Source organism: Schistocerca cancellata, chromosome 1 (assembly GCF_023864275.1).
Source record: "Schistocerca cancellata isolate TAMUIC-IGC-003103 chromosome 1, iqSchCanc2.1, whole genome shotgun sequence".
NCBI lineage: Eukaryota > Metazoa > Arthropoda > Insecta > Orthoptera > Acrididae > Schistocerca > Schistocerca cancellata.
This window is the reverse complement of record NC_064626.1, coordinates 421,226,324-421,242,579: the sequence shown is the minus strand read 5'-3', so window position 1 is coordinate 421,242,579 and position 16,256 is coordinate 421,226,324. Positions and strand designations below refer to the sequence as shown.

General features: G+C 40.7%; 1 protein-coding gene across 1 annotated transcript in view; it reads left to right on the top strand.

Moving 5' to 3' along the window:
- LOC126176010 (TLC domain-containing protein 2-like) overlaps positions 1 to 7,579 on the top strand; it is a 53,967-nt gene extending 46,388 nt beyond the window's left edge. The window contains exons 5-6 of the mRNA XM_049923132.1: positions 5,452 to 5,556; positions 5,631 to 7,579. Coding sequence (XP_049779089.1) covers positions 5,452 to 5,556; positions 5,631 to 5,770 — 245 coding nt within the window. The 3' untranslated portion in view covers positions 5,771 to 7,579. The remainder of the gene's footprint in view (positions 1 to 5,451; positions 5,557 to 5,630) is intronic.
- Positions 7,580 to 16,256: the final 8,677 nt, after the last annotated feature.

Genomic DNA, 16,256 nt, shown 5'->3' with positions numbered 1-16,256 from the left:
TTCAGTGGTGTAATCTGCCTCTTCGATCCCTTCACGCCTTTTTCGGCCGCGGGCAGTGTCATCCTCCAGTGGAGTTGCAGCAGTTTTTCCACCGCCTTGCTGAGCTCTGACAATTTCTCAGCCTTCACCCTTTTTTCTGCCTTGCTCTCCAGGAAACTTGGTTTCCAGTGATGGGAACTCCCGCCCTCTGTGGATATCGGGGTTATTATAAGAATCGGGCAGCTTATGAGAGGGTATCTGGTGGAATCTGTGTCTATGTCCGTAACTCTCTTTACAGCGAGTGTGTCCCTCTTCAAAAACCTTTAGAGGCTGTCGCTGTTCGGGTGTGGACGCCTCAGGCTGTTAACTGTCTGCAGTCTCTATCTTCCACCGGATGGTGATGTCCCACAGCATGTATTGGCTGCACTGATAGCCCAATTGCCGCCACCTTTTCTGTTATTGGGTGACTTTAACACCCATAACCCTTTGTGGGGTGGATTGGTGGCAACAGGCCAAGGAACTGTCGAGCAAGTGTTGGCACATCTCGATCTTTCTCTTTTAAATAATGGTGCCTCCACACATTTCAGTCTGGTGCATGGCACGTACTCAGCCATCGACCTTTCAGTCTGCAGCCCTGGCCTTCTTCCTGTTTGTCCAATGGAGTATGCATGACGACTTGTGCGGTAGTGACCACTTTCTGATCTTCCTGTCACTGCCCCAGCGTCACTCACCAGTGTGCCTCCCCATAAGGGCTTTGAAGAAGGCTGACTGGGACTCGTGGTGGTTCACACGATCACCACTGGCATTGTTTCTGCCACGGAATCTGTAATTTCCTGTTCTTCCGGGTCTCCTCGGTGGAGGACTGTGGCTTGGTGGTCACCCGAGATCGCTGAGACAATTAGCAATTGCAGGCGGGCCCTCCAGCGTCATAAGCGGCACCCATCATTGGAACAGCTCATTACCTTTAAATGGCTCCGTGCCCTAGCCCGACGCCTTATTCGCCGACGGAAGCAGGAGTGCTGGCAACGGTATGTCTCCACCATTGGCACCCATATCTTTCTATCGCAAGTTTAGTGCAAGATTAGCGACTCTAAGGGTATCAGATACCCATCAGTGTACCTGGGCTTTCCCTGAATGGAGCAGTCTGTACTGAATCAGACACGATTGCAGAACTCTTAGCAGAGCATTATGCTCAGAGTTCCATTTCTATGAATTACCCACTAGTCTTCCACTCCCTGAAAGAGCAGTTGGAAAGTTGGAGCCTTTCATTCCATGTGCACCACCCCGAATCGTACAATGCAGCATTCAGTGAGTGGTAATTCCACACTGGCCTAGCCGCTTGCGCTGATACGGCTCCTGGGCTGGATCGCATCCACTATCGTATGCTTAAACATCTCTGCATGGACTGCCAGTGACACCTCCTCGACCTTTTCAACCATATCTGGGTTGAGGTTGAGTTCCCCTCTCCGTGGCAGGAAAGCATTATTATCCCAGTGTTGAAGCCTGGCAAGAACCCCCTGGAGGTGGACAGCTACTGCCCCATTAGCCTCACCAATGTTATGTGCAAGGTGCTCGAACGCATGGTGAGCCAGAGGTTGAGTTGGCTACTTGAGTCACGAGGCCTTCTGGCTCTGTCCCAGGGTAGATTCCGTAAGGGCCGCTCTGCCACTGATAATCTGGTCTGCCTGGAGTCCGCCATCTGTATGGCATTTGCCCACCGTCAGCACCTGGTTGCCATCTTTCTTGACATGCGGAAGGTATATGATACAACGTGGCGACATCACATCCTCACCACACTTCATGGATGGGGTCGTAGGAGCCCGCTCCCACCTTTTATTCAGAATTTTCTGTCGCTTAATTTCTTCCATGTGCAAGTTGGTTCCTCCCATAGTTCCTCCCGAGTCCAGGAGAATGGGGTCCCGCAAGGCTCTGTCTTGAGTGTCTGCCTATTTTTAGTTGCTATCAATGGGCTAGCTGCAGCTGTGGGAAAGTCCATATCGGCTCCTTAGTATGTTGATGACTTTTTCCTGTACTATAGCTCCACTGGCATTGCGGTTGCTGAATGGTGGCCACAGGGTGCTATCCTCAGGGCACGGTCTTGGGCTGTCATGCACGGCTTCCAGTTCTCGGCTGCCAAGGCCTGCGTCATGCATTTCTGCCGGCGTCGCACTGTTCGCCCTGAGCCACGGCTTTATCGTGATGGTGAACCTCTTGCTGTGGTGAAGATGCATTGGTTTTTGGGCTTGCATTTTGATGCCCGGTTGACTTGGCTCCCTCACATTTGGCAGCTTAAACAAACATTATGGCGCTATCTTAACGCTCTTCATTGCTTGAGTCACACCAGTAAGGGTGCCAATCGATCTACCCTTCTACGACTGTATCAGTTATCGATTCAGTCCTGTCTCGATTATGGGAGCCTGGCTTACAGTTCGTCATTGCCTTCCGTGTTGTGGTTGCTTGACCCCATTCTTCACTGGGTATCCGACTCGCAACTGGTGCTTTCCGCACAAGCCCTGTAAACAGCCTACTTGTGGAGGCTGGTGTCCCTCCATTGCGGATCCGGCGCCAATGACTACTGGCCGCTTATGCCGCACATGTTTGTAGCTTGCCCGGGCATCCAAAGTAACAACTCCTGTTCCCCAACTCGGTCGTCCGTTTTCCAGAACGGTGGCCCTGGTCAGGGTGTACGATCGCGGTTCGCATCTGGGCTCTTCTCTCTGGGCTTGAGTTTTTCCCTCTCCCACCTCTTTTTCCTGGTCATATACATATACACCTGTGGTGTGTGCCCTGCCCATGGCTTCGGCTGTATTTGGCACAGGGCCCGAAGGACTCAGTCCCTCCTGAGGCCCTCTGCTGCCGCTTTCTTTCCATTCTTGCCACGTTTCGTGGTTCTGACGTGGTCTATACCGACAGATCGATGGTTGCTTGTCGAGTTGGGTATGCTCTTACTCTTGGGGATCATTCTGAACAACGGTCATTGCCAGCTGGCTGCAGTGTTTTCACTGCCGAGCTGGTCACCACCTCTAGTGCCCTAGAGTATATACGCTCCTGGCTCAGGTGAGTCCTTTGTTATCTGTAGTGACTCCCTGAGCGGTTTACAAGCTATCGACCAGTGTTTTCCTCGCTCTTGTTTGGTGACTGCTATCCAGGAGTCCATCCATACTCTTGCCCGTTGCCGATGCTCCGTGGTTTTTATGAGGACCCCGGGTCATGTCGGCATCCCGGGTAATGAACGTATTGACATGCTGGCCAAACAGGCTGTCGGTGCACCAGCTTTGGAGATTGGCCTTTCGGAGTGTGATCTCCATTCAGTTTTGCGACAGAAGGTCTTTGGTACCTGGGGTGATGAATAGTGCACCCTGCCTTCACCCAACAAACTTCGGATCGTCAAGGAGACTACCGGTGTGCGACACTCCTCCTTGCGGGCCTCTTGCAGGGACTGTGTTGTAGTCTGCCGGCTGCAGATTGGCCACACCTGGATGACGTACGGTTATTTATTGTGCCGTGAGGATCCACCTCTGTCGCTTTGGTTCAGCATTGACAGTGTTCCACATTTTGTTGGACTGTCCGCTTTTAATTGCACTTAGGCAGACATTTGCGCTGCCAGATACGCTCCCTGCACTTTTAATGGATGACACTGCCACGGCAGGCTTAGTTCTGAGTTTTATTCGTGCAGGAGGCTTTTATCGCTCAATCTGAGGGTTTGTCTCTCTCTTTTGTGTTGAACCTGGCCTTTGGCCTACATTTTTAGATTGAACTTTTTAGTGTGTCTCTTGGTTGTTGGCATTTCGTTTCCCCCTCCCCCCACCCCCTGCCCCTTCCATGGTCAGCCAACCACTGTAACACTGTGTGTTTTTAATTCCTCTTTTCTAGTCTTTGTCTATGTCTTTCTTGTTCTGTGTCATCCCTTGTCTTCTCCATTGCTTGATTTTGTTCGTTGTGGGTGTTTCATGTTCGTGGCAAAAGGGACCGATGGCCTTTGTAGTTTGGTCCCTTCAACCCCCACAAACAAACCAACCAGACCTGATGAAAGCTCAAAAAGGAGTAAGACTCCTTCACACAGTGAGAGTAAAACTATATTCTACAACAATTTCAATACAATGGCTTAAAATATTTACCGAAAACTGTGAAAAAAATATAAAATAAAAATGTTGGCACCCAATATTGCCATTTTGATATCAGTATATGTGGGCAAAAACAGTGCTGATATATATTGATATTTTTTTGGAGAAAAAATCTCACTGACTCGTTACTCCTGGTGTTATGAGATGACTCCTCAGTGGCTGAAATAGTTTAACGTTTTATTCGTGAAGGGGGCTTTTACCACTCTCTTTTAAGGGAGGTGCACTTAACCTTATCGGCCCATTGTCAAGTTGGCAGAACACTCTGTTGCTTCCTCTGCTTAGACCAGGCTGTGGCTGTCTGGGCTTGGTGGTCCAACCCGGTTCTCACCCTAATTGCTCCTTTACTCTTCTTCCTCTGTCTTGCACAGTTTGTCACACTTGTTCGTCTTTTATCTCTCTGTGCTTCTCTTTCCCTGTCTGTGTTGCTAGTCTTTCCTACACAATTTCTTGAGTGGAGTACCTCTGGTAAGTAACAAGGGCTGCAGGATGTGTTTTCTTATTGCACCCTGCTTTCAGGGGCTTCCTGCAGCTTCCTAGATGGGTCACCTTGTCTGCCTTTCTTCTTTTGCCCCTTATCTCACCTTTGTTGACCTTTTGTAGCCCTTGGGGCTTCCTTTCCCTGAGTTTTATGCAATGGGCTAGCTCTGATCTACAGTCATGTAGACCTGCACAGAATAAAACCAGACAGAATATAAAGGAAATGTCGTGTTAAATAATTTTTCCATTTCCTCTGATGGACATCTTTCAGGACAAGTGCTTTGTGTTATTGTATGAAGGACATATTGATAAGTCATCAGAAATCAGTTAACTACAGTTTGTACAAATTTGACATAGTATTTGTCAGTAAGATAGCAGCACATTCAGTACGGAGTGTAAGTGCTATTATGTTTCAAATGTACTGTCTTAGGCAGATATTCACAGATGTGTGTCAAAGTATTCATGAATTGTTAAATGCTGTGATTTTATAATCAAGAACACTGATTTCAGTGAAGTACACATCAAATTTGCATAAACCTCAATGGTGCCATATATAGAACATTTTGGTGCAACAGCATTGTTGCATGCTGCAAGAGCATCAGATCTCCTTCTTTCTTCTACTGCTTGCTTAGCACTCCTTAATTTTATCTATTCAGCGTGTCAGTACCTTGAAAAGGCTTTCTAAATTCAGTAGTAACATGCTGGGGATGTTTGAGAAGGAAAATTTTGATGGTGGTCGTAATTTTCAGTGTTCTTAATTTTCACAGATGTGGTTGTAGTTTCCAGTGGAAACTTCATATGCTTTCTTAAAAATAAATTATCTGATTTGTTCTACCAAATACCTTTGTTTAAGTACTGCCTTGATTTACAGTGACGTTTATAGTTTTCCGGATAATGACGTTGGGCTGGATGACGAGATGGTTGGTTCTCCATCGAGATGAACTCACTCTAACAGCTTTTTCATTGGGCAGTATATGTAAGTCATTCTTACATTCTTTGCAGCTTGCTTATTCTAGAATTCTTGTTAAATAATGATTACTATCTTTTCAGCTATGGCTGTCATTATGTTGATGAACATAATACTTTTCTTGAGAGTGTTAAATGCTGATTATCGACAAAGACCAGCCCGACAAACCATTTTACATGAAGAACCTGCAGACTGCAAAGGTCACACTAAAGTAAAAAGCTAATTTAATGCAGACCAGTTATTCATTTATGTTGTGTAACTATTTTTGTAATGTATGTATTAATGACATATTTTGTACTGCTGTGTATTGCACACTTCTTAAGCAAAAACTAATATGCCAAGAATTGGACTGTTATTGTACGAAACTGGATAATTATTGCAAGATGTTTCTGTCTAACTTAAGTATTTTTATATGACTTTATTTTTGTACCGATGCTTATATAACTATCATTCCTATTTATAGAATGACATTTTGTTATTTAATTGTTGTTATAAAGATTGAAATGAAGAGCAGAGACAAAAATCAGAGTGTAAGTGGTAATGGGAATTTTATATGTAATTCATACACTATCCATTTTGTTCTAAACTACTTAAGTGGTAAAATCATGTATCTAAATGTTTGTGTTCATATTTGTGATGTAATGGTGTACCTATACCAATCTACTACCAAAGTTACAGAATTTCTGTGTGTGTTCATCATTTAATAAAGAGTAGGATTGTTTAATCATACAGTGAGGGCTTTCACAGCCGGTATTGGTGTCCTTGGTGATTTTTGTTTAGTGGACATTAGGCTGTGGTCCAAGACTTATTTATGTGTGTAATGTTTTGTCTCCTAATGCTGCTGACATCACTGCTGGCTATAATGACATAGAAAGCAGTTGCTAGCTCAACAAGCCAAACATTATCAGTTCACTGCCAAAGATTACGGAGTCACACTAATGTATATTATGGAGCTTGTAGTAGGGAAAAGTTGGGCCTGTTCTAAGATCCAACACTTGTCTAGTTTCAGTCCTCCTTCATTTCTGTTAAAGTTTTTTTTTTTCCTTGTGCTTTTGAACTTCTATAGAATATTAGTGATTGGATCATGATAAAACCAGTTATTATTATACTAGGATGTACAGAGAGGCTACAGAAATTCAAAATCACAAAAACAACCTTGGCAGCAAAGAAGGGTTAAAATTGGCTTGAGTGCTAAATAAATCAAACAGGACTAACTCTTCATCACTACTAGCTTCATAACACACATTGGTGTGTTCTTAGGTGTATTGACTCACAAAATGTCCATTCCATGGATACGTATAAAGAGTTATGAGCTCATAGCTGCTTTCTGAATAGTTACAGCCTCTGACGATGTCTCCATCATTGAAAGATGAAGTGCTAGGCAGATAAATATGTCTCCAACAACAAGTAGTAGTGTTTCTTACGTTTCTGTGAGTCAAATTGTGTGCAGACTCGCAGTATTCCAATTTAAGATCAAGTAACTGGTGCTTTAGACCACTAGACATACTATTGCAAATTTGTGTACAAGGACTAATGTAATTTCAGTTTGCATTTGTAGTAAGGGTGCGTGACACTTAAATTCCAAATATTTTGTTACAAAATTTTTGTTGGAATTATAAATTATGGAACTACGTAATTTATGTGCTAAAAGGTACATTTCTGCAAATTAGAAGATTCCTTGTTCGATCATCATGGGTCCAGAAAATGAAAGGTCTAGTTTTGTAAAGACAATGACAGCAGTTCATGCAGCATGCTTTTACTGTTATGAGGTAACACATAGTTCCTCATTGTGATTACTACATGCAGTGAAGGTAATGAAATGTATGTAAATTTGATGTACAATATTATTTCCAAAGTCCTCGTTACACATGAGATTTTTCTATAGTGTTTCATCTTGATTTCTGTTGCAGATTTTTAGAAACTCACCATAGAGTGTAGACCATTAGAATTTTGTGCATTATATCAACTATGTACAATATACCAACAGGCCACTGTAAAGTGATTATGGAAGATATTTTTTATATCACTGTTATTATTGAAAATTTTATTGTGAGTGTCTCTTGTCACTCATGTCTAACTAATTTAACATTATCCTCTGTATCCCCTGAGTTATTTTCAAAATTACCTTAGAGAACTGTTTTCTCATGTTTTGTAAGTAGGTGTCACAAGATGAATGGCTTTATGCTTTCAATGTCTGTTAGTGTACATTTTCTCAAAAGGATAAATTGTGTAAATTAAACAAAGTAAATTTTGAGCATGTTGTCCTTTAGTTTTGCAGTATATTCCACAGCTCCAGTCTTATTAGGAGCTACAGCTTGAGTGAAGGACAATAACAAGAAGCGTTAGTATTTTGTTAGCAGTCTCCATATTTTTGACTCAAAGTTTCCTACTAGCATTGGTGTTGTAAAGTGGCTTTATCTACTTTTAGTTTATGAGAAGAGATGTTCTGGAGTTTTCTTATTAATTCTAGGTTTGAAAATGGTGACACAGTAGAGCCCAGTAATTCAAATTACAACAAACTCAGATAATATGGAAATATCACTAAATCAATGGGAAAATCTACATCTACATTATACTCTGCAAGCCACCTAATGGTATGTGACTGAGGGTATTTTCAGTACCACTATCTGATCCCTCCAACCCTGTTCCTCTCGTGAATAGTGTAAGGGAAGAATGATTGTCGGTAAGCCTCTGTATTGGCTCTAATTTCTCGAATTTCCTCTTCGTGGTCAATACGCAAGATGCATGTGGCAGGAAGTAATATGTTGTCTGACTACTCCTGAAAAGTGCTGTCCCTAAATTTCAGTAGTAAATCTCCCCATGATGCACAATGTCTCTCTTGTAACGTCTGCCAGTGGAATTTGTTTAGCATCTCCACAACGCTCTCTCGCCAGCTAAACGATCCCATGATGAAACATGCCACTCTTTGTTGGATCTTCTCTGTCTCCTCTATCAGTCCTACCTGATAGGGATCCCAGATAGATGAACAATACTCCAGAATCAGGTGAAAAAGTGCCTTATAAGACACTTCTTTTGTGGATGAGTTACATTTCCTTAAGATTCTTCTGATGAATCTGAGCCTTGTGTCTGCTTTTCCCACTATTTGTTTTATACGATCATTCCACTTAAGGTCGCTCTGGATAGTTACGCCTAGATATTTTACGACAGACACGGTCTCCAGCAGTTTGTCATCAGTAGTGTAGCTGTACAGTAGTGGATTTCTTTTCCTATGTATGCGCAATATGTTACATTTGTTTATGTTCAGGGTCAACGGCCAGAGTCTGCACCATTCATCAATTCTCTGCTGGTCGTTCTGCAAATTCTTACTATCTTCTGGCGTTGCTACTTTGGTATAAACAACTGCATCATCTGTGAGTAGCCTTAAAGAGCATCTGACACTTTCTACTAGGTCATTTATATATGTATTGTGCACAGCAACGGTCCTACAACACTTCCGTGGTACTCCGGATATTACCTTTACATCTGTCAATTTAGTTATGTTAAGAGCGATGTGTTGAGTTCTATCTGCAAGAAAGTCTTTAATCCAATTGCAGATCTGCTCCGATACTCCGTAAACTTGTATTTTTTTCATTAAATGGCAGTGTGGGATGGTGTCAAATGCCTTACTGAAATCAAGGAACACGGCATCAGCCTGAGCGCCATTGTCCACTGCTGCAGATCTCATGGAGGAACAGAGTGAGCTGAGTTTTGCAGGATCTCTGTTTGCAGAATCCATGTTGATTTTTGTAGAGGAGCTGTTCATTTTCCAAGAACATCATAATTCTTGAACATAAATCATGTTCCATAATTTTACCATCATGAATAAATGTTTAAAGAGCACAATAATTATTAAAAAATAAATAAAAAACAGTATGGTAGCTATGTGTGCTATATTACATACATGGGCACACATTTCCAAGCTGCAAAAGAAATTGTCCATAGCCCTTTGTTTTAAAATAGAATCTTATTTTTTAGCAGCAGTGTTCACCATCTTCTAAGAACCATGGTGTCAGTTCAAGTAGCTTCTGCCAGCTGCCTGATATAATGCAGTGCCATATCTAGCACTGGCGAAATCCTTGGTACAAGTGATCACTAGTACAACTTCTTTAGGGAATTCCTCATTGTCTCCAGTGGGTTCACTAACCATTTCAGCAATTGCAACATTGGTCACTTCAGACTGTTCATCCATTCTAAAATATCACTTTTATTCGCGTTTTCACATACATCAGTTCTGCCAGTGGTAGGTCATCTTTGTCTGTACTGTAGGTATCCATTTCATTCTGTAAAATCTGGTTCCAAGACGTTTTTAGTGTGTCTGCCTTTATCTCACACCATGAATCGGCTATCCAGTAAACTATGTCTTTTATCGTAGTGTCTGAAGCAAATGACGATGATAACTATCTTTCGAGCATTGTAAAATGCCTTGATCCATACGCTGAAATAAAGTCGTCATATTGGGGGTAAGAACAATATGCGAATACTGCCAGTTCTACCTCATCAGGGTGTGAACCAGCGTTGTCAAATGTTAAGATTGCTGCGCAAGGCGAGCACTTTTTTGTTAGGTATCTTTTAGTAACTGGAACAAAATTGTCAAAAAACCACCTCTTAAAAATATTTTTGTCCATCCAGGCAGAGTTTTGGTGGACATATGTTACAGACAGTGCGGAAGAGTGCAGCGAGAACTGTTAACCTCTCCTTAAATTTTTTGTTGCCAGGGCAGCCTCCTCCTCTTTTGAGCCTGCAGTTTTAGATGGAAGCATTTTATAATTTAACCCCGTTTTATCATAGCTATGTAGTTGATCAGGAGTAAGATATTCTTTCTGTATAATTTTTCTTAATTTCTCACAAAATTGTGCAACAGTTTGAGAATCAACAGAAAGCTTTTCACAACAAATTTCCATCTGCCTTATGCCGTATTACTTCTTCCACCTACCCAACCATCCTGAACGTGCAGTAAAACCTTCCTCACCTTCTGTAAACTCGTTCCTAAAAAACACAGCTTTTTGTTGCAGAATAGGCCCTGGAATTTGATTTCCTTATTGTCTTTGTTAATTAAACCAAACGAGTAATCTTACTCAGATTTTAACATCTGTTCAAATGACAAAATAGAACAGTTGTTTTGTGAAAACTTCTCAATTTTGTCTCTGTTCCTATGCCAGTCGTTCTAGGCACTTCAGTCCGGAACCGTGTTGCTGCTACGGTCACAGGTTCGATTGGTTGGTTGGTTTGTTGGGGGAAGGAGACCAGACAGCGAGGTCATCCGTCTCATCAGATTAGGGAAGGATGGGGAAGGAAGTCGGCCGTGCCCTTTGAAAGGAACCATCCCGGCATTTGCCTGGAGCAATTTAGGTAAATCACGGAAAACCTAAATCAGGATGGCCGGACGCGGGATTGAACAGTCGTCCTCCCGAATGCGAGTCCAGTGTCTAACCACTGCGCCACCTCGCTCGGTCACAGGTTCGAATCCTTCCTCGGGCATGGATGTGTGAGATGCCCTTACGCTAGTTAGGTTTAAGTAGTTCCAAGTCTAGGGGAATGATGATCTCAGATGTTAAGTCCCATAGTGCTCAGAGCCATTTGAACCATTTATGCCAACGTCAAACTCTCTCTTCACTGACCTTCAATTTCACATTCAATGGCACAGTTTTTCTCGTACTCCTATCACTCATTGTAATCTGAGAATTAAAACATTAAGAAACTCACAGTTACATATGTGCAGTACACTCTTCATACATACAACACCTTTAAACTAATGTGACACAGGTGGGCTCACTACCATATAGATGTTACTACACAACCAACTACACAGTGCATACACATTGGTCAGCCATTGGTGTAAAATTTGTGCTGTATTTTTTATTAGGCATATTGTATTTTAATGACCACTGTTGCCAAGTGGGCACAACAATAATGGTAACAATAAGGATGGTATGCACTGTACAACTGATTGTCAGGTGGTCCCAGTTATTGAAGAGCTGACAGAGAAAGAGCAAGCAAACTCCTCGAAACCTGATAGTACCTGTCCATCTGTAATAGAATTGCATTAGCAGCCTGAGGCCAAGATTATTTCTGGGCATTATAAACAAAAACTCTTAAGTTGTACAGTTTTACCCGTATGGCACATTGAAAATCGAAAGTAAGTTTGAAATGTAACACATTCAAAAGTCTGTAAAATGTACCTGTGGATAACTTACTGAAATGGGTTTTAATTTACTTTTATGTAAAATTTTATTTTTCTTAAAACCAGCTTGAATTACACGGAACCTCGAAATACTGGGGCTTTACCGTACTGTCTGAGTAGAATTGATGTCCTCATGATGCACTGATTTCATAAGTTTATTTTGAAAATGAGCTTGTTCCCATTAAGATGATATGACAACAGATGAATTCTATAGTCTTTTAGTCACAGAAAAAGTTTCCAGAGCAGTGCCACATTGTGTTTTTGTTGGGTTACATTGTCAGTTTGTTGAAAAGGCACATTGCTTATGACTGCCTGTGTGTATCTGTCTATGTCTTTCCATTTTAACCTTCCCCAACCTATCCCTCTCTCCTCCCTGAACAAGGAACTATTAGTTCCAAAAGCTAGATATTGAGCCACTTTTACTGTTATATGAGCTGTTTGGCAGTAATGCGCCTTTTATGTATCCTGAAGGTATGTACTGGCCAATAATCTTCTCTCAAAATTTATTAGTACCTAAGTTGAATTGTCCTTTGATTTGATACAAATGTTGTAAGTACATTGCCTGTAGTTGTTGGTTAAACTAAATTAAGTAAATTTATTATCTAGGTCTATTGATGTCAGGTTTTCACATATAATTTTTATGATACCATGTACTCTAAAGCTATTTTATGTATTTTCTTGCTGAATTCTAGTTTAGATATTAAGCTGTTTCAAGATATAGAAACATATACTAAAAACAGCAACAAATTATTTCTCACTGCAGTCTTTCTCAGAAGGAACAATTCAACAACAGTTCAACATTTTATAAATTGGAGGGTCCATACTCCTGCACCACATATGTAATTTTTATGCATTTGTGATAATACTAGGCTTGGTTTCAAATTAAATGAACCGTGGCAGTTCTGATGTGCAAATATGAAAAAAATTAATTTTTTGTTTCATGTAAGCCCTTCATTTCATGTAAATTAGGAAGTGAAAATATTTTTGTATTCTATGATCATGAGAATAATGTATTTTATTACATGAGGCATTTTCTCTTCAGATCTTTACATCACTACTGCCAAATTAGAAGGTTTAAAGGGTAAGCTATGGATTACATTCAGGGGAAGCTTTCTGACCATTTAGTTTTAGCTGTTACATCACTTCCCTAATTGCTGAAGGTAAATATCGAAATGATTCCTTTGGAAAGAACAAATCTTGTTTCTTTCCTATCATTGGTCACTCCCAGCATGCACTCTGTCTTTAATTATCCTATTGTCAATGGGACATTAAATCTTAAACCCTTGTTTTAAATCTTACTACAAGCGGTAACATTGCACATTGTCCCATTTTGTGGTTTACATGCACACAATAATTCTGAAAGATGGATATACTCGAATGTGCCACTTAAATTGGCATGAATTTCTTAGCAGTACAAGCCACAATTACATCATCTTGTAAGCATATTATGATATAATCATTGCATTGGTGTTACATGTGATTATTATATTACTCTGTATTAGTTCAGTTTTTGTCTTCTATTTTTCATTGTTCACAGATGCTTTCTTTCTTATGAACTGTATTAAGAAACTTACAAATTGTTCATAAAATTAAGATATTTTGTGTCAAACCTGTATTGGTCATAAAATTTGGATGCTGAATGTTGCAGCTGAAAATTCGGTGGAGAGAGCAGAAATGCCAGTGTGTTACGTTCATATCTCATTCTGAATAGATACCAGCTGGCATTCTTCTGATAGTTATATGTATTTTTACTGACCATACTATGTAGGCAGATAACATAGAAATTATTTATTTATTTAATTATACTTCAAGCTTCGCAAGTAAACATTTTAATAATCATATGACATTTGTCAAGAAAAGCTTGTCTACTTTTGTGATAAACTAACATGCACAAGAAACCATCGTATAAATGTTGTGAGCATTGTGTAACATCTCAGGCTTCATCTCTCTCAGGGCATTTTGTTAATGAGGGTAGCAGCATTGTGTTACAAATTGCTGTCTGAAAGTAGCACATTCTGTTTAAAACCAAGTATTTTTATAACTTTCTGACTTGGACATAAGACAGCTGTTCCTGTGTAAAAATTAACCTTTGAATGTTTGATCTCTAACGCAAAATAATGATGAAAAATATGAGGATAGACAACTTGTAATTCAGAGGAAGTATTTAGCAATGGATAGGCATACAGAAGTGTGAATAGTTATTGTAGCTCAGCTATATACTTCATAACAGTGTAGTATGCATGTGCATGTAATCGTTCTTTCTATGCTGTATGGCAGCTAGGTGGACATAATTGCCACCTCCACCTCCCTATCCCCACCATAATGTTAAATGCAAAGTACAGTAGATAACTCAATAAAATATATTGAGAAGAGTTCAAATCTACATTTGATTGTTTCAGTTTAGATTTTTTCCTCAATCACCATCAATTAAAGTCGTAGTCCCTGCCTTGTCCTTGTCCTTGTCCTTGTCCTTGTCCTTCCAGTATTCATATTACACCAGTTTATTAATGTTTAGAAGCGCATATTACTATGAGGACATGGTGGAATATGTTTTTGAATGTCAGTTCAGAAGTACTGGCCAAACATTTTAATGAAGTAAGGTACAAACATTTCTGACTATTCATGTTCCATTGATGACATCATTCATGTGAGGCAGCACAATCTTTAAAATATATGATTCCCAAGCTGGGTTAAAAGACCTGTTCAGTGATACAGATGTAGGCTACCTGTAGTACCTAAACTGGACAAAATTAATTTTAAAACAAAACTCTAGTTTTGCATTCCCTAATAACCTCTTTCTGACTGCATTTGGTAAGAGTTCAGGTCTACAGTCCTCTGTAAAGTACATCTTTGTCTTTCCGTCTACAGCTGTTTGTCCTTTGTAGTGTTAATTTCACAATTAATGACTGTTTTATGTACATCAATTTGTATCTTGAATTGTATTATGATCAGGAAAATGGGGCTTCCCTAAAATAATCACTTCTGTGGTTGGGGATTGCCTTAATTTGGAGATATGTGTTTTTAATGTGTCCAAGCTTCTTTTTGCCCTGTGCCCATATTGTGTATGAATAAGCAATGTTCCATTTCCCTGTCCTCTGCATTGTAGTTGCAGTATCTGTTCAACATTTTAAGCTAAAAGTATTAAATAGTTGGTGTTTGATGACTATTGCTAGTATTTATTTTTTCACATTTCACTTGTTTTACAAGAATTGCATCGTATGTGTAAAATTTGGTAGAAGAATAAATTTAAATGTTGCTGAAATCATCACATAGATGATACCCATTTTTTTTACTAAGCAAAGCAAAAAGAAAAACATGTCAGCAGGTGACAGTGTGTTATGAATAAACATTACGCTGTTGCTTATAAGTAAACACTCAACATGGCAGTGCCATATTTGAAGTTTTGTGTATTCTTCTTAGTCACATTCATACAAAAATACTGTTTTGACTCTACAGTAACCAGGGAATTTTCAGTGTATGCTAATTATATTGTCACATAGAAGAAGATGTAATTAGATGAATGACGAACATTAACTTCATTTAGCGAAGGTTTATTCAGCACTTGCACATACAAGAGTGCGGAACGAACTGTCTCTGGCCAGAACACATGCAGTATATATACCGTTGCAGAACATTCCAGTACAGTGACTCTTGACATTTGTGGATACTTCTATAATGTACTCGAACTGAATATAGAAATTCAAATTTTGCAGTTCAGGTGAGTTTTGAACTCACGACCCTCCGTGCAACAGTCTAGTATCATAACCACTACACCACAGTGACTGTGCTACTCAGCTTCTTCTGAGACATTGCTCCCTCCTTAAGAGAACAGCGTCTTGGTGTTACGTCCTCCTAGTCCGGAAACGAGTCATTGGTCCTGCATACTCCAACTCCTGATGACTGATGTTTGCACTGGCGGTGATCTTCTTAGAACTTCCTTTGCTGCAATGTTCTTCATCTCCTTTCCACTTGTTGCCTATTGCTGGAGCTTCGAATTTACGCTGGGTTGCAGGATCCTTACAGGGCTTCATTCGAAGGACGCGGACCATATCTCTAATCTTGTGTTGGGGTCGAAATCTTCAACTTCATAATTAACATCAGGTAACTTTTTTACAACCTTATAAGGTTCAAAGTAGCACCTGAGGAGCTTCTCAGAGAGACCAACCTTCTGAACAGGAGTAAAGATCCAGGCGAGGTCACCAGGCTGGTAGACAACAGGGCTGTGGCTAGCGTCATACCTTTGGCGATTGTCGTCTTGAGACTGCAGCATGCAGAGTCGAGCTAAGTGCCGAGCTTCCTCAGCACTGATTAACACCTGGTTTGTAGTCATTGTCGTCGCCTCACGCCCATGCACCAGGAAAAATGGCGTAAATCCTGTGGTGTCTTGTTTGGCGTTGTTGTAGGCAAATGTCACGAAAGGTAGCACCTCATCCCAGTTGCTCTGCTCAACATTGATAGCATGTCAGCCAAGGTATGAACGTGTATTAAGGCGTTCAGTAAGCCCGTTAGTTTGCGGATGGTAGGCAGT